The 19,326-nt window shown below is 49.9% G+C and overlaps 1 protein-coding gene across 2 annotated transcripts in view; it reads right to left on the bottom strand.

Annotated features, from left to right (window-relative positions):
• Nucleotides 1-19,326, bottom strand: part of SLC13A3 (solute carrier family 13 member 3) — a 74,720-nt gene that overhangs the window by 31,942 nt on the left and 23,452 nt on the right. For both annotated transcript variants that reach the window (XM_023251160.2, XM_023251161.2), the window contains exons 2-4: nt 14,710-14,975; nt 11,689-11,849; nt 1,735-1,801 (exon numbers count right to left, since the gene is read on the bottom strand). In XM_023251160.2, the coding sequence (XP_023106928.1) occupies nt 1,735-1,801; nt 11,689-11,849; nt 14,710-14,975 (494 nt within the window). The remainder of the gene's footprint in view (nt 1-1,734; nt 1,802-11,688; nt 11,850-14,709; nt 14,976-19,326) is intronic.

Raw genomic sequence — 19,326 nt, 5'->3', positions numbered from 1 at the left:
ATGTCATGGCCTGACTTCTCAGGGTGAAAGTCCTGGCAGGCACTGTGGGTCCCCAGGCCTAGGGGACCAGACTCAGCCTCACGATGAGAATGAGAGCCGAAGGGGCCTTAGGGTTCACCTCGTGCAAGCACTTCTTTGTTCAGTTGGGGAAACTAAGGCCCAGAAGGGGACTTCCACTCCAATGGATATGGAGCCCCCATCCGATGGATGGGGTGTTCATTCAGTGGACACAGAGTTCTAGAAGAATGAGGACTGAGTCTTTTCCCATAGATTCAGCACAAGCTCTGCATGGGCAGATGGCCCACACAGATTCCTAGGTTGCACATATTAGTGAGTGGCTGGGCCACTCACAGAAACCACATCTCAAAGCTGGACTCAAAGCCCCCGGATATGGTGCCAGGGAGGAGCAGAGGCCACAGAATAAGACAATCAGACAATCAGATCATGTCTCTCCTCTGCCGAAAGCCTCCATTGGCTCCCCTCTCGTTCAAAGTCAAGGCTACATCATTAGCCTAGGACGTCCCTCACGGTCTGCCTCTCCACCACCACACAAGTGATCTCTCGGACCCCAACTGCTGCCATCCACTCCACCAGCCACACTGGCTTCCTGGCCGCTTTGGACTCTCAGGACCTTTGCACCTGCCGGCCCCTCCGCTGAGACCGCTCTTCCCATGGGGCCCCCATGACCCTCACCTCCTACAGGTGTTTGCTTAAGTGTCACCTTCTGACCACCTGTTTTAAAGCTGCCTTTTCACGCCCCGCAGGCCACCCTCCCCCCGGCCTTCTCTCCTGCTTTGTTCCCCTGCATAGCTCTCACCAACCATCTGACATACTATGAATTCCACTCATATGTGTGTGTCTTGTCCCTGGTACGTAAACCCCACAAGGGCTGGATTTTTGCCTGTTGCTGCATCTCCGGTGGTGCCTGGTGTTGTTCAGCTGTCTATAAATATTTGTTGGATGCATACAACAGACCTGACTGGTGCCAAGCAATGCCTTGAGCAGGCGACTTTACTTCCTGCCGTTTCACCGCCAACAAACCAAGGGAACAATGCCATTAACAACAAGCGCTACCTGTGCCCGTAGGGCCTGGCGACCTACTTGATCGACGTTAGCTGATTTCATCTCAAAACAGCCCTCCCAGGTGGGTACCAATGTCACGCCCAGTTGGTGGATGAAACCAACCGGACGGACTTGTGCCGATCACACGGCCCGGCGAGCCGCAGAACCAGATCCAGAGTCAGGTCTGCAGGGCTCCCAAACCCCAAGCTCTTAAGCACACTGCCAAATACAAAGGACATCGGACACTAAACGTGCCATCGAGGCGGAGAGGCTTCCTTAGTCACACAGCTGTGAGGATTGTGATCGTCTCTTAGGATACTTTTGCCTTTAGAGCCTCTTGACCCCTGTCTGCGTGTTTCTCCTCCTTGACCGTCTCGGAGCCGCGTGCTCCCGCTCGGCTGGCCCCTCCTCTCCGATGCGCCACCGCACCAGACCTCTAGGGACCTCATGTGCTCCCCTTCCCTTGCCGTCCACATTTGCACTGGTTTTTGTTTGTTTGGGTTTTTTTTTTTTTTTTTGGCCTAAGCCAAAGGGATGAATGGTAGAAACTTGGGCACTAGGTCATTTGGAGAAAGTGGGGGCTGGGGGAGGATTGCTTGCAACACTGAATTCTTGGTCATCATCTCCTCGGATCAAGCACTGGGTCCTCTATCGAGTGCACCGGGAACTCACTCTTCCGTGCCAGCAAGAAACTGCACCTCCGTGGGCACCGCGTGCAGCCCGTTTCTCCGCACAGCAGCTGGGAGGGAAGAACAGGACGTCTTTAGTGGAATGTGGTGAGTGGATAGGAGTGTTCCTATTCTCGCGTCGTCAGCGGAAAGGGCTTCTTCGGGTTCCCCTCCTACACCATTAATTGAACTTTTCAAAAAGGCACCTGACATTCCATCCTTCCGTCCCACCTATTCCTATTCGGAGATAGTCCTGGGCCTGTGGACGGGGGTTACGCTGCAAGTCCTCTAGACGACCGGTAACTCAGCTCCGGACTCCCCTGAGCTGCCATTGGCAATGGGATGTTTACGAAAGACTAGCTCTAAGTAATGGGTCAGTCACCCTGCTCTCCCATACATGCATGCATTCATTCATTCAGTATTTGTTGAGCACCTACTATGTGCTATTGGCTATGAGCTTGCAGTACACGGTGAATAATGTAGAACAAGCTCCCGGCTCCCAGGAAGGTTATATTCCAGAAGGGGAGACAGACAAGCAATGAAGAAAGACCATCTCAGGTAGGGATGTAGGAGAAAGTGGGTGGTGTGATGGAGAGTGATTGCCGAGTCGGGAGAGGAGCAGGTGGGCGGCTGTGACCAAGTCAACTGAGAAGACACCATGAGCTGATGGCAGCTGATTTGAGACCTCAAGGATAAAAGGAGCCAAGAGGAAAAAAAAAAAAAAAATGGAGCCAGTCACAGGAAGAGCCGTGGGAAGAGGATTCTAGGCAACAGTAGCAGCAAGTGCAAAGGCCCTGAGGTGAGAATGTATCTGGTATGTTGAGAAGGGAGAGCAGTGGGGCTGGGGCTGGAGGGGCCTAAGTAAAGGAGAGGGTGGCAGGAGGTGAGGTGACGGAGGGAGCGGGGGTGAGCGAGCGGGGGCAGGAGGTGGGCTGGGTCACGCGGACGTCTTGGGGCTCACAGTAAGGACTTCGGCGTTTACGCCGAGTCAGATGTGAGCAGAGCCAGGGGAGTGTTTGAGCAAAGGGGAGTCAGGACAGGATCTGACTTCCTTTTAAAGATACCCCTTGCCTAATAGGTCAGTCTCCCTGGAAGCCTTCAATAGTGTTTTGGAGACAAGAACAATTGCAGGGATTAAGATTTTTTGTAGCTGAAACCATCACCAAGAACAAGAGAACCTGTCCCTGGGCATTGAGGGTGTGACGGAGAGCCGAACACACAGGTTCTGGGTTCAGATCACAGATCCATCACTTACGATGCAAGCTTACAGCAGTGGTTCCCAACTGGGGCCGATTCTGCCTCTGAGAGACACTGGGCAACGTCTGGAGACATTTTTAGCTATCGTAACTGGGAGTGGGAGTGGGGGTGTGGGGGTGTTACTGGCATTTAGTGGGTGGAGGCCAGGAACGTTGCTAAACGTCCTCCTATGCACAAGTCAGCCCCCCCCCCAAAGAATCATCCCACCCAAAACATCACGGTGCTGAAGTTGAGAAACCTGGGTTTGGAAAAATCTCTTAGTCTCGCTGTACCTCAGTTCTTTAATTCATAAAATGGAAGTAATAATTCTAGAGTTGTCAAGAGGATTAAGGAGCTGACCCATTTGCTATAGACTGAATGTCTGCATCTCCCCCAGCCTCATATGTTGAAACCTGACCCCCGCTGAGATGGTACTAGGAGGTGGGGCCCTTAGGAGGTGATTACGTAACAAGCACAGAATCCTCACGAATGGGATTAGTGCCCTTGCAACAGATGCCCCATAGAGTTCCCTTGCCTCTTCCATCGTGTGTAGACACAGAGAAGACGGCCGTCTACGAATCAAAAAACAGTCTCTCACCAGACAACAAATTTGCTGGCACCTTGATCTTGGACTTCCCAGCTTCCAGAACTATGAGAAATAAATACCCAATCCACGGTATTTTTGTTTGAGCAGACTGAATGGACTAAGACACCATTTAAAGCAGGGATTGGTGGGGCGCCTGGGTGGCTCAGTTAAACGTTTGCTTTCAGCTCAGGTCATGATCTCATGGCTCGTGGGTTCGAGCCCCACAATGGGCTCTGTGTTGACAGCTTGGAGCCTGGAGCCTGCTTCAGATGCTGTGTCTCCCTCTCTCTCTCTCTCTCTGCCCCTCCCCTGCTCATACCCTGTTTCTCTCTCTCTCTCAAAAATAAATAAACACAAAAATAAACAAATAAAGCAGGGATTGGCACATTTCTTCCGTAAAGGACCAGATAGTAAATATCTTAGTTTTGGGGGGCCCATACGTCTCTGTCGTACTCAACTCTGCCATGAAATGGCCACAGACAATCCATAAATGAGTATGTGTGGCTAAACCTTTAGTTTTGGACGCCGAAATCTGAAGATCATACGATTGTCACATGTCACAAAATATTCTTTTCATTTATTCAACCATTTAAACATATAAAAACTATGCTCGGTTCATAGGTTGCATTAAAAAAAAAAAAAAAAAAAAAAAAAAAAAAAAAAACCAGGAGGTGGGCTAGATGTAGTGAGCCAAAGTTGACCAGATCCCAACTGAAAGAATTTAACAGGAATCTGAGCCCTAGCAAGGATTTAGTAAATGTGGGTTACTCTTGAGAAAGAATAAGAAAGCGGCCCCTGACGTCCAGAACTGGTCTGGCCCAGATTTGCCATGTGTTCTCTTGTTGGAGCTAAATCATCTTACACTTTGCCAACGTCAGACAGAGTCGCTCTCTGAGACTTGATGAAGTGAGACAGAGCAAGGACACCGCACAATCTTGTCACAGCACAAAGCCACTTGCCGCCACAAAATGCCAAGCACACCCTCTCTTGCCGAAGCGATGGCTGCTACTTCTTTACCTGTAGAATGGCCCCCGACTCCTGATGTCATTCAATCTAGAGCAAGGTTCCTTAGACGCCCACGAATCCCCCAGCCAAAGCCCACAGCCCATGAGAGGTCTTTTGTAACGCGTCTGACGGAGGCCATCACGGCTGCTGGTGGCTTGTGCTCTCTCTCACTGGGACAACCAGAATAAACTCCAGCTGTTTAACTGCAGATGTGTGTTTGGGAGGAAGGGTCTGGACTCCAGCCCCAGCTCTTTCCCTATGTGGCTTGGGGAAGAAGTCCCTTCCCCTCTCCGTGCTGGGCTGTTTCGTCCCTGTTGGTATTTACAGGGAGTGGGATCTGTGGGAGGAGGTCCAAAGGCTGAATGCAGATCGGCTCACCCTGGGCCACGGGGATGAGGGTTCCAAGGCTCCTATGATGAGCGGGGCCAGAGGCCAGGGCATGGAAGCAGGAAGTCAGGGCCGTTAATAGGACACCTACGATCGTGGGCAAAGTCGCTCCCCAGGGCAAGGCCAGACATGAAGAACTCGGACCCCGTAACCCCCCAGCCCCGACTCACCTCTACCTTCCTCTGTACCCTTCACTTCCTACCTGGGTTGGGACCGCAGCTGTCCCACGGCATCTAGACCTCAGCAGAGCTCGCTAACGTCTCAGGCACAACCCAAGGCAGCTCTGGGCACCCTTGAGGAATGGCAGAATTTCCTAGAAGTGTCCAGGCCCCACCCTAGAAGCTCTGGTTTAGCAGCTTGGGAGAGGAACCTGGGCTTCGGTATTTTTTAAAAGCTCAGCAGTTGATTCTTCTGTGCGGCCAGCATTGAAAACCCTCACCCCAAGTTATAGGTGGGGGAGACTGTGGCCTCCAGAGGCTGCCCACACCCTCCGAGGGGCCTGTGCTCGCAGGCAGTCTGCTACAGTCCCCACCTGGCCCCTGTCACTCATCTACGGAAGCTGGTGGCCACCAGCAACTGAGCTGGGGGGCCCCAATATGAGACCGTACCTGCTACTGGCAAGGCAGAGAAAGAAAGCTGTGCAGGTACAACAGTAAACAGCAATCATCAGTATAGCGCACGAGATAAGGAAGGAGTTTTACCTCTTTATACAAGTCAGCAAGATGAAAAACTTATATGCCGAGCATCATTTTCCTCATAAGCATGATGATAATAAAGCCCACGAGGATGCAGGTGAAAACACACACACACACACACACACACACACACACACACACACCACGAAAAACCAAGATGCTGAATGTTCTTAACTATTTACCCAGGGTGCACCCCCGTGCCTCCTGTGACCACAGTGATCCAGGTGACCATGCGCAAATCGGCCAGTGGGGGCCAAGTCTCCAAAATGGCTGGCCGGTTAGGAGCTTGGAGCTTACGAGAGGTCTTGCCGAAATAACACCAATCCCTGAGGGACCCAAAGAACTTTCCCATTTGCAATCTTGCAGCAGCCTCAGAAGAGCCTGGGAGAGCTAGGCCGTTTCTCCCGTCCTCCTTTCATCTGGGGAAACTGAGGCCCGGAGAGGCGGCTTACAGCCTGGATCATGATGACCCAGTGGGTCAGTGGCAGAGTCAGGCTTGTTCCCAGGACCGCTGATCCCCCACCTCTTGAATCTCGCTCCATCTCCAACAGCGCCCACCTGGCTCTTAGTAGGTCTCACCTGGCACGGCCAACTGTGTGTGGATAGCATGTTCTTGAAGCCTGGGATATTCGGGAAAGAGTTCTCGTATCAAATTCGGTATCTTGTATCAAAGCCCCCCAAGCTTGGGCAGGTTGACATCCATTAATTCATTTAACACTTGCAACAGTCTGGGTAATAAGTATTCATACCCCATTTTATGGAGGAGGTTCCAAACCCACTGAGGTTTGGAACAGTGATGTGATTGGGGCACCCGGTGGCTCAGTCGGTTAAGCGTCCGACTCTTGATTTCAGCTCAGGTCATGATCTCACGGTTTGTGGGATCGAGTCCCATGCTGGGCTCTGCGCTGACGGTGTAGAGCCTGCTTGGGATTCTCTCTCTCCGCCTCTCTCTCTGCCCCTCCCCTGCACCCTCTCTTTCTCTCAAAATAAGTAAATAAAAGCTTAAAAAGAACAGTGACGTAACTGATCCGTTCATTCATTTATCCATTAACGCCACACAATTGTTGAACCCCTACTACGTGCCAAACAGCGTTCTGGGTGAACAACACTCTACCCGTGTAGGTTGTTCACGGCAACGGGAAAGACTGACGCAAGCCGCCATGGGGCTCGGGGTCCGTGGAGGAGACGGGTAACAAACAAATCCCTCTCCACTAGAGGTTCAAGGAAACTTAAAGGTGCACCAAGGGGTAGGGTCGTATCACCTGCTCCTCCCCTATTCCTGGAAATCTTAGTGATTTTTATACAACCGCCATGTATCAACCACATCCTGTGCGCCAGGCTCTCGGATCTCATGCCAGCTTCCCAACGATATGTACGAAATGGGAGGTGTCCTCATTTCACAGGTGAGAAAAGGGCCTCGGAAAGGGCCCCCCCTGCTTCTGGCCGCGTGAATGAGGAGTGAAGGAGGAGGGCAGTGCTTAACCTAGCCTAAAACATTGCTTTTTGAATGACGTTATCTTGAAGGATGGTAAGCCAGCCTCGTCTTTTACAATCGTAGATTCTAGATTCAGACAGAGCTCAGCAACTAACTAACCACGCTGCTTTGGGCAAATCATTTTGCCTCCCTGAACCCCAGTGTCCTCCTCTGTAAAATGGGGCTCACCTACCTCTTGGTACTGTTATAAAATGAGCTAACGAGTATGAAAAATTAAGCACCACGTCTGGCTGGTGGGTCTTCAAGAAATGAGAGTTCATATTATCATCTCTGTGGTTGCTCTGGGTGTCCCTCATGGACCTAGGTCCCCCAGGAGCCTGCTCCCCCCCGTCCTGGCCCACTAACAGTCTCCACTCCCTCCTCCGCTGTCCTCACTCATGGCCTGCCACCAGGACAGGGCACAGAGACTGGGTGGAAGGGAACATCTCTCTTTGCACTGGAATTAGCTTTCCTTTAGGACTCAGGGCTGATCATTAATCAGTCCTGCTCTCTGATCCTACCACTTGTGAAAGTAGTTATCTGCCCCTGCTTCCCAGGGTCTCCTACCTCCTGACATCCTACAGCATATGGGAGAAGATTCTGGATTTCGTCTTGCACCCAACACTGTGTGTGACTGTAGGCAAGTCCTTTCCCCTTCCTGGATCTCAGATTTTTCCATCTTTATAACAAAGGAAATGGCTCTCTTTTTTTTTTTTTTTTTCCTGGCCACTAAACTCTTGGGGGAAAAAAAAAATCTCGTGTACAAGACAGACTAGCAGAGGTTAAGAGTCCAAGCTCTGAAGTCAGCCAGCCAAGATTCAAAATACCAGAGCCCCTGTTGTGCAGCTGTGTGACCTTGGAGGCTACTCTAGCCTCTTTTCTTAAATTGCTTCCTCGGTTGCCAATCTGCTAAATGGAGTCAATGCTGGTTCTACGTCATTCAGATGTAAGGCCCCCAAGAACCCTGGCCTGGAGTAAGTGCTCAGGAAACATCTGCGATCGTTCCTCGGAAGCCCAGCGTATAAAACAGAGGAAGTGGGGTAGAAGTCGGAGAAGGAGCCGAGTCACCATTCCAGGGTGACCGTGAGGCAGTTCTCTTGAAGCCCAACGCCCAAGGGAAACAGTCCGAAAACCGATGAAGCCGTGGAAGTGAGCAGACTATGGCCCGTGGGTTGACTCTGGCCCGCTGCCTGCCAATTGAGAATGGTTTTTACATTAAAAAAAAAATTTTTTTTAACGTTAACTTATTTTTGAGAGACTGAGAGAGAGCGTGCACAGGGGAGGGGCAGAGAGGGAGAGAGAGAGAGAGAGAGACACAGAATCCGAAGCAGGCTCCAGGCTCTAAGCTGTCCGCACAGAGCCCGACGCGGGGCTCGAACCCACGGACCGTGAGATCATGACCTGAGCCGAAGCCGGACGCTTAACTGACTGAGCCACCCAGGCGCCTGGAGAAAGTCAGCAGAAGCCTAATACTTCGTGACGTAAAAATTACACAAAATTGTAATTTCGGCAACCATAAATAAAATCTCAGTGGAACCCAGCCACACCCGCTTATTTACATATTGCCTGTGGAGGCTTTCTCTCTGCAAGGACAGACTTTGAGCAGTAGTGATGGTGTGGCCAGCAAAGCCTGAAATATTTACTATCTGGACGCTTACAGAGTAAGTTTTCTTTTTCTAAAAATGTATTTAAAACATTAAAAAAATTTTTTTATTTATTTTTGAGACAGAGAGAGAGAGAGAGACAGAGTGCAAGCAGGGCAGGGGCAGAGAGAGAGAGAGAGAGAGGGAGGGAGACACAGAATCCGCAGTGGGCTCCAGGCTCCGAGCTGTCAGCACAGAGCCCGACGCGGGGCTGGAACTCACGGACTGTGAGCGGAGGTCGGACCCAACCCACTGAGCCACCGAGGCGCCCCAGCAGTAAGTTTTCTGACTCTTGTTGTAGAACATCTCTTCCTTTCCACCTGGAAGATTTTGACCTTGCAGAGATCCCGGCTCTGCTGCTTTACCAACAGTGTGGTTGATTCTGGACCTGTCACCTCACCTCTCTGAACCTCACCTGGAAGGTACTTCTCATCGTTCCTAGCTCGCAGGGCCGATGTGGAAATAAAATAAACAAAACCCCTCACTGCATCAGAGGCAGAGACTCATACCACAGGAAACGAGATGAACTTAGATGGTACACGGATCACTGTTTAGATTATTAACACATATATTAATTTTAACACGTATTCAAAAAATATACAACTAGCACTCAGAGCCCAGGGGTTCACGATCGGCGTTGGTTGTGTTGTCCGGGAAAAATGATCCCAAGCTCCCCCATCTGTCACTCAACATGTGGCTTCCCAGGTGGCACCTCCCACCCCATCTCGAGGTCAGGTCCCATTCCAGCCAGCAGGAGTGGAGGGCAGGAAGGGCAGGACCCGGGAGCTGCAGGCACCATCCTGCTCGCATACCATTGGTCAAACTTTGTCACGTGACCACGCCTCATTGCAAGGGCAACCAGGAAATTGAGCTTTTTCTCTCCAAAGCCACGTGCCCATGTGGGGGGTTCTATCACTAACAGAGCAAAGACAGACTCAATATTGGGGATGAACTAGAGATTTCTGTCCACACATGAACTGGTTTAAAGCTTCCTTTTAAACTGCATTTATGTAAATGAAAAGGAAGACATTTTATTCATTTTTTATTTAAAAAAAAATTTTTTTAACGTTTTATTTATTTTTGGGACAGGGAGAGACAGTGCATGAACAGGGGAGGGTCAGAGAGAGGGAGACACAGAATCTGAAACAGGCTCCAGGCTCTGAGCTGTCAGCACAGAGCCCGACGCGGGGCTCGAACTCACGGACCGAGAGATCATGACCTGAGCCGAAGTCCGCCGCTTAACCGACTGAGCCACCCAGGCGCCCCAAAAAGGAAGATATTTTAAAGCAGACAGAAGAGGGCAGCTGCTGCAACTGGGAGGGAAAGATCAAGGGAATCACAGAGATGCCAGTGAAAAGTCCTGGCATCTTTGTGTCTCTGAATCAATCCTGGAATTGCCTCTCTCTGACTTCCTTCTTTATTTTAGAGAAAGAGAGAAAGAGTGAGTGGGGGAGAAGGGCAGAGGGAGAGAGAGAGAGAATCCCAAGCAGACTCCACTCTGAGCAGGGAGCCTGACCCACGACCCTGGGATCATGACCTGAGCCAAAATCATCTTGACTGAGCCACCCAGGCACTCCACCTGACTTCTTGATATTTGAGGAAAACAAACCGTTATTTTTCAAGCCACTTGCAGGTAGACAGTTACCTGCATTCTCACAGATGCAGCTGGTCCCATGGGTAAGATAGCACATTCTGGAACCGGACTGCCGGGGTGCAAGGCTGGGCTCGGCCATTCATCTGCTGTGTCCTGGGGAAGTCACTTCCCCTCTCTGAGCCCTCGGTTAGTCATCTAAGAATGCAGCAGCTACTTGTATTTTCTTAAGAACACAGTTTCCAGCATTGGAGTGAATCACATCCCATCCTCACTGCTTATTGTACAAGGCCGTTCTTTCGTTTTATTTCTTTTGTTCTTTTTATTCGTTTTTTTTCTTTTTTTAATGTTTATTTCTGAGACACAGAGAGAGAGAGCAAGCACAAGCAGAGGAGGGGCAGAGAGAGAGAGAGAGAGACCAGAATCGGAAGCGGGCTCCAGGCTCTGAGCTGTCAGCACAGAGCCCGACACGGGGCTCGAACTCACGAACTGTGAGATCATGACGTGAGCCGAAGTCGGATGCTTAACCGACGGAGCCACCCAGGCGTCCCTATTTACCTCTTTATTTAGTCCCTTTGGTTCTCATTTCCCACTCCCATCCTTCCCAGAGCAACCGTGCTGATGTGTTGAATCTGTAGTCTCTCATCTGCTTATGTTCTTGCAAAGTGGCCCCTTGCGTGAAGTTTTAATTTACATAATGGCATTGTCTCCTGTCTCTCATTCTGGCTTCTTTCAATCCCAACTGTGTTCTGTGAGATCCGTTTCTAGAGCGAATTCTTTGCTCCTAAAAGCAGCATGGGGCTCAAGAGCACGCACTTCACCTTCCCCTTTATTGGTGATTGTGTTCACGTGGCTACCAAGTCACCCCACCACAGAGTACGAGGCAGTGAGCCCCGTCCCAACTGTCCCCTCGTGGACCTGCGTCGGAACTCCTCTGGCGTGTGCATCCAGGAGCAAAACCGCCGGGTTACAGGGTCTGTGCACATTGCATTTCTCTGGGGATTAGCGGTGCTGAGCATCTCTTCAAATGCTCTGAAGCCAGGCGTAAGTATAGTACCTACTTCATAAGGTTGTTTTGAGAGGTAAAAGAGACAGTGTAGGCAAAGTGTTGAACTCGTCACTGGGTACACAGTAGGCACTCAGTGAATGCAATTCAAGAAAGAAACAAAGGTGTCAAGGTTTGACTTCGCTGTCAGTTACTATTATTATGTAAACACTCGGTGCATAATATATGCTCAGCAAGTGCGTTTGCTTCACCTTCCCCTGCAACTTTTGGACGCCCTGCTCCCACTCTTGCGTGCTGGGTCGGGGGGCTGCCCCGGTGCCTTTCCACAGCCTCACCTGCGTTCTCTTCACTCTGCTGGCCGAGGTCCTTCCGAGTCTCCTGGCCAAAGAGACTTTTCAGGACGGCGCTGGCGATGGGCAGCATCATGGCAGTGGAGGCGGTGTTGCTTAGCCACATGGACAGGAAGGAGGTGGTCACCATCATCCCCAGGATGAGCCTGGGGACAGAGGGAGTTAGAGACGCATCCAGAACGGGGGCCCAGGAGGTCCTCTGGTCCCACTTTGCCACCTTGAGGAATCCAGCCACTCGTTTCGCCAAGGCCCAGAGGGGACAAGCCAGGCGACCGAGTGGGGACCAGATCCACTCGCCAGCCTTATCTCAGGTCTAAGGAAACGGATTCCACGTGGCCACGGATTCACCTGGCCGTGGGTCCCCCAGGCAAAATAGTCCAAAGACACCCAGCCCCGAAATTTTCTCCCCTTTGTCCTCCAGTCCTTGATGGCTTCCATTACAGAATAAAATTGCCTTGGTTCGCCCCCAAGACCATCCACCGTACCCCCTCAAACCACCTTTGCCAGCCTCCTCTCCCGGTTCCCCTCCCATTCCTACCAGGCACCGCCTCAGACTCCCCTGAACTCACCAGCACACCCAGACAGGCCCTGACCCCCTGCCTGCCTGCCACTGCTTGGCCCCTCCCACCCACAGGAATCCGACTTCCATGATCTTTGCGCTTTACATTGAACCCTTAATCGACCTGGAATTTGTTTAGATGGATAGTACGAAGCAAGATCTAAGTAGTTTCTTTTTGTTCAAAGGATAAGCCCGTTATTCCGACCTTCACCGTTTACTGAATAATCCTTTCCTTCCTCCACCAATTGAGATTTCTTCTAGAATGTTATGCGGCATTTCAAAATCTATTTCTGGACTAGCGTCACGCTGTTTTTCGTTGTTCTGAAACGAAATCACTTCTTGGGATCACTTCTACAGCTAGACTCTCTCCCACAGACTTGAGGAAACACAGTTACAGAGTCGGGCAGAGTGCTGGACACACAGTCGACACCAGAAACCTAGGAGTTACGTAGAACCTTCCTCTCCCTAACCATTACCCCCGGCTGCTTTATCAACCAAAGAGCTTCCAAAGCTCATCTCCACTGCCATCACCCCAGTCCAAGCCATCACCCTGTCTCGTCTGGACGCCCAGAACAGTCTCCTAACGAGGCTGCATCCAGCGTCTCACTCACTCATCCAGTCTCCACGAGGCAGCCTAGAGGAATTGTGCGTGGTTTTTTTCATGCAAATCTAGTCATGTCATTCCCCACCTTAGAACTCTTTAAAGCAGAGATTCATGACCAGTGTGGATAAAATTCAGGATAGAAATGAGGGGGAGGTGCATCTCTATTGTATTAATATCTAATAGAAATCAAGTATTTCCTTTGGGGATAGACAAAGGCAACAAAGTTCAATAGGAGCAGAAGTGCCTGGGACTCGGTCGCCAATTAAGATCACAGATATTTTCATATCATGCCGTAATAGTCGCGAACATCTTGGAATATCACGGACACTGGGACTAGAGGGAGTTATTGTAGTTGTTATTAGGTCAGTCGCTAGATCTTATCATTTACTGTAAAGGAGTGCATATGGGACTATATCATAAATGTGTGTGGGTTTTTTTTATTAAATTTTTTAATGTTTATTTATTTTTGAGACAGAGACAGAGCATGAGCGGGGGAGGGGCAGAGAGAGAGGGAGACACAGATTCCGAAGCAGGCTCCAGGCTCCGAGCTGTCAGCACAGAGCCCGATGCGGGGCTCGAACTCATCAACTGAGAGATCATGACCTGAGCCAAAGTCGGATGTCCAACCGACTGAGCCACCCAGGTGCCCCACAGATATGTGTGTTTTTAAAAATCTACTTGGATGACTGCATTTTTGCTGTGGTTGTTGTTTTTTTCCATTCTATGTGTTGTGTGCTTTAGACATTTAAAAACATTCTAGCAAGGGATCTTTAAGATGCAACAAATTGCAAAGAAAAAAAAAAGAACAGTGAAACCCTATTTAAAAAAATTTTTTTGGGGCGCCTGGGTGGCTCAGTCAGTTAAGCGTCCGACTTCGGCTCAGGTCATGATCTTGCGGTCCGTGAGTTCGAGCCCCGCGTCAGGCTCTGGGCTGATGGCTCAGAGCCTGGAGCCTGCTTCTGATTCTGTGTCTCCCTCTCTCTCTGCCCCTCCCCCGTTCATGCTCTGTCTCTCTCTGTCTCAAAAATAAATAAATGTTAAAAAAAAAAATTAAAAAAAATTTTTTTCATGTTTATTTATTTATTTTTTTGAGAGCGAGAGAGACAGAACAGGAGCAGGGGAGGGGCAGACAAAGAGGGAGACACAGAATCTGAAACAGGCTCCAGGCTCCGAGCTGTCAGCACAGAGCCCGATGCGGGGCTCGAACTCATGGACAGCGAGATCATGATCTGAGCCAAAGCTGGACGCTTAACCGACTGAGCCACCCAGGCACCCCTGAAACCCTACTTAAAGGTCGTTTAATTTCTCTTAGAACAAAAGTTCAAATCCTAGCCAGGGAGCCTGAGGCCCTGCAGAAATGGGCTCTGCCACCCTATCTCTCCAAGGCCATCTTGTCCCCCGTTCCCCACCAGCCTTGGCATCTGGGCTATTAAATAGCAAAGTAGGATGATATCGGCCAGGATTTACTGCACTCTTACAGGTCTAAGCTATTATACCTTCACTTTACAGGCAAAGAGAGAGGAGTAAAGTCATTTCCCAGAGCAGGAAAGGTAGGATTCAGCCCCCAGTGGCCCGAGTCACGCTGCTAAAATGGTCCTCTCTAAAACTATTGGACACGAATCCCCCCAGGTGGGGCCTGGGGTATGCATTTCAGGTGGCCTCCCCAGGTGATTCTCATGCACTTCTGAGAGCCACCCAGGAGCCCAGCACTGTGTCTGACTTGCAAAACATCCGGGGATTGAATGAGTCAATGGCAGGTGGGACATGATGAGCTGTTGACCTGGGTGACCGGACCAGACCAGGAAGGGTGGGTTTGGGCTCCAAGGGATGCGGTCCCTCTTACCTGGTTGGCTGGACCCCAACGAGCATCAGGACCTTGAGGGCGATTCTCCGGTGCAGGTTCCACTCCTCAATGGCACTGGCCATGATCAGACCGCTGAGGAAGAGGAAGTTGGTGTCCAGGAAGTACTGGGGGCAGACCTTGTTGGAGGGCAGGATGCCCAAGAAGGGGAAGAGGATGATGGGCAACAGGGCTGTCACCGAGAGGGGCAGGGCCTCCGTGCACCAGTACACCGCCATGAGCAGGATGACAAACAGGCAGCGGCCTTCCTGCAAGGGGGAGATGTAGTTCAGGAGGGGTCAGCGGAGCCCCAGGCGGCAGGGCGGGAAGAGGTCCTGGGGCAGCGCCCATCAGAGCATGTTCCTCAGGGAGGCTGTGGAGAGCGTGAGTGCCCAGAGCTTTGGCCTTGAACAGATAACATCACCTGAGCCCCATTTTGCTCAAGTGTGCAAGGGGGAAGCGACATCTGTCCATTTTACAGGACTGTTGAGGATTAAACAAAACACTCCGTTGTTTCAGAAGTAGACGCCGAGATGAGCATGAGACTGAACACAGTTTAGTTGGTAGAGGATCCCAGAAAGTTCTGTAAAGGCAACAGGGAAGTGAAACAGAAGGAAGCCAGTACAGACAGTGTATTAATGAGAAGATTAACCCTGTGGGCAGTTGGGGCTCAGTCCTGATGGGGGACCCTGGGAGAGAATGTAGCTCATGCTTCAGAGCTGTCCTCCTGGGAGGCAAGGAAGCTGGCTTTTCACCTGCCAACTCCTGGCCGTCACTGGTTGAAGGCTGCTCCTGGGAGCATTAACTCTCCAGCATTGGAGAGAGAGAACGCACTCATGCAGAGCATCTCAGGTTCAGTAAGAGGGTACGGGCACGTGCAGACTGGTAAGTGCTGGGGAGATGTGGAGAGTGCAGCAGTGGCCGCTGGCACATCCGTTACATGACACTTAGCACAATGACCAACACATAACACACACTCTGCAAACAGTAATAAGAAGAAGCGACATTTATTGGGCTGTTAAGTACCAGGAACTGTTTAATCCTCACAAAATCCCAGAGGAGTAAGCATCCCCATTTTATGGGTCAGGAAGCAGAGATGCAAGGAGGTCACGAGCAAGGTGATGATTGTGCAGAACAAGGCAGTTGGCCTCCAGAGTCATCGCTCTTTTTTTTTTTTTTAATTTTCTTTTAATGTTTACTTATTTTTGAGAGACAGAGAGACACGGAACATGAGCGGGGAAGGGGCAGAGAGAGAGGGAGACACAGAATCCGAAGCAGGCTCCAGGCTCCGAGCTGTCAGCACAGAGCCCGACGCGGGGCTCGAACTCAAGGACTGCGAGATCATGACCTGAGCCAAAGGTGGACGCTCAACCGACTGAGCCACCCAGGTGCCCCCAGAGTCATCGCTCTTAACCAAGTACCCCCAACTGTTACCAGCTGAATATTAGAACCTATGACAAGTTGACAATGTAATATTAAAGATCCGGAACAAAATAGATCAGCAGTTGTCAGGGCTCAGGCAGGAGGTGTTGTGGGGGGGCGGGGGGGGGGGGGGAAGGAGAGCTGCAAAGGAGTACAAGGGCACCTTCTGGGGTGATGGAAATGTTCTAGAAACAAGAGTGCAGTAATGACAATGCCTTCACTTCTGATGCATCAGTATCCCATAGGATCCATCATAAAGAGTGTCTTATTATTCACATGGTCACTGTTGAATAAAACTACTTACTGTCCTGACCTTGCTTTCTTATGTTCTCTCAAGGCAATGACCTTGCATGTTCCAGTAAACCCAGACTATTTCTTGAATTTGGTGCTGTCTGGTGACATTTTATGCTCCTTATTTCTCACTCCCAGTGGGTTTGGTTGACTTCATTCAGAGTCCACAGGACATTGACCTGTATTCCATCTCAACAGGCACCAGCTGAACAGAACATACCCTCGGCCACACAGGCCAGGCATCAGCTACGTGCAGACACTAGGATGAGTTAATCCATCTAACAGAGAGGCAAGGGCAGGATCAGAAGGACTGATGTCTTTGGCAATCATCCAAGCAAAAATTACTAGTGACCAGGGTCTCGGGGGGGGAGGGCAGTGGAGGTTGTGAGAAGTGGTCAAATTCTGGGTCTGTTTCCAAGGAAGAGCCTGACAGCTGTGTGGAGAATCTGTTAGGAGGTGTAAGGCAAAGAGAGGAACCAGGAGCGATTCCAATTGTTGATCTCAGCAGTTGTCATTTACTGAGCCGGGGAAGACTTGTGAGATATACCCACAATCCACTTCTGTACCTCAAAGATGCATCCTGTTTTCTCAACGACTGAACCGGGAGTTGAGGCCAGGAAAATGAGTGAGGCATAGTCACTGCCCTTTAGCCAGCAAATGTGACCCCGCCAATCATGGAACGGTCCCCTACGGCTGGTTCTTCTCAAACTCAAATGACCCTCACAGACTCTGCTCACCAAGTCTCTCTGGAGCACAGGTATGATGGTAAATGTTGAACAACTGGCGCTCTGCAAAGCTCTTTCTGTGTGTCTGTGTGTGTGTGCGCGTGTGTGTGTAAAAGTGCTTGGTTACTATTCAATTCAGCTGAGAAGTCACTCATTCGTTGACCAATGAATTTGGTTCTACTATGAACGTCAGCTTATGTCTTTATTTACATTAATAATTAAGACAAGAGGGAAACAATGAAGTATGTCAGGAATTCACTCATTCACCAATGACGCGAGTCACTTCTTCACTGAATCAAGTGAGAGTTTTCAAATACTGGAAGAATATTCCCTCCTCTTGCCGGGATGGGGTATTCACCATGTAACCGCTGTGACCGCAACACATTGTTAAGTTTGATCTGCACTTTGACCACTTTCCATCACTCTCTTAAATCCAGACAAGCCACAAAACAAAAAGCTAAGCCCTGATTTGGGGTGTTTGTCAACTTCTACAGTGTAAATACCCCCACGTGGTTGATTTCAAGCTATCAAGAGACATCACTGAACACAGCGTTGGAATGAGCCCAGCGATATCGCATCGCTACGTAACATTTCCTCCACACATACTGATGTAAATAAAGCAGATATAGGTAATCCTAAGACCACAGGTGAGAGTAAAATAACCAGGAAGTGGTGAGCTTTGCATATCTATTACCTCTGTTTTAATATATTGAATCACAAGTTCGTATAATTCCATTTTAAACAATATCTATGTTTCACAACCGGCTGGCCAAACTCATGACAATTTGGCAATCAGATATCGAGAGCTGTGCCTATGCTCCAGGACGCTGCTGTGAGCTTCTAGGCAGAACATCCGTGCAAACCACCACGCCCTGCCCCGCCCCCCCCCCCCCCCCCCCCCGCCGCCACACCCCAGGAATCTGGATCACATGCCGTTGCAAACTTGACGTTCTTCAACCCATGTTTGGTCCCATGTTCCATAATGCAACTGTTTTTTTAAGTATACAATTATTTTCTGTCAAATTTTGCTGCTGGCTCAGGAAGACAGGCCACGTCTATCTTGTTTTATGTACCATGGGGTTGAAATAACCAAATACCATGGACTGAGCGACTCAGGCAACAGGCATTTCTTTCCCGCAATCCTGAAAGCTAGAAGATCTAAGGTCAAGGTGCCAGCAGATTTGGGTTCTGGTGACAGCTCTCCTCCCAGATGGGCGTCTTCTCATTGTGTCCTCACCTGGTCCATACTTGCTGTGTGCAGGCAGAAAGCTCACTTTTTTTCCCAAAGGCTGTAATCCCATCACGGGGCCCCACGCTCATAAGCTGATCTAATCTCACAGTTTCCAAAGGATAATAAATGGATGGTACGAACAACTTTATATCAATAAATGTGATAACTTCGAAGAAACAGAAAAGCTCCTCGGAAAACACAACGTCTCCAACCATCAGAAAAAGAGAGAGAAAAGCTGAACGTTTCAGTATCTGTTAAAGAAATGGAATCGATTATTAAAAACCTTCCTGCAAAAAAACCTCTAAGGCTTGCTGGCTTCAACGGTAATTCTCCCCAACTTTTGGCAAGTAAGTAACACACATCTTACACAAGTGCTTCCAGAGAATAGAGAGAGAGAACACTTCCCAATTCATGGTGTGAGGCCAGGGTAACCCTGTTACTGAGTCATCCTGACAAGGGCACTAAAAGGAAAGAAAAGAGAACATCATAATGGTCCAGCATTGATGGGACACACAAAGTCGTCTGATGCAAAAGAGTGACAGGAACAATGACAACCGAAACCACCAACAGCTTTGAGTGTTTAATAAGTTCCAGCACTTTCCATGTATGAACTCATTCAATGAGAAATACTATTCCTATCCCCCACTTTTGAGGGGAGGTTGCAAAAGGACATCGATTCGGCCGTGCACATAAAGCTGTGACCGAAGTCATTCAGTCTCAGGGTAATGTTGTCGCGCACAAACGAACCAGTCTAGACAAGAATTCTAATTTTAACCTCTTTTCTTTAAGCATTTAAGGGACTCCCAAGTAAAAGGAGCACTAGCAACAACCGACCGAGGTGCTCACTGTTGCCCATGCGCTCTGCCGAGCAATTCACACACGTTAACTCCTTCCATCCCACCGTCACTGAGAGGCAGGCACTACGTTCTCCGCTCTACTGAGGGGACAACT

Source organism: Felis catus, chromosome A3 (genome assembly GCF_018350175.1).
Source record: "Felis catus isolate Fca126 chromosome A3, F.catus_Fca126_mat1.0, whole genome shotgun sequence".
Taxonomy (NCBI): domain Eukaryota; kingdom Metazoa; phylum Chordata; class Mammalia; order Carnivora; family Felidae; genus Felis; species Felis catus.
Note: the sequence above shows the minus strand (reverse complement) of the source record. Positions and strands in the feature narration are given on the sequence as shown.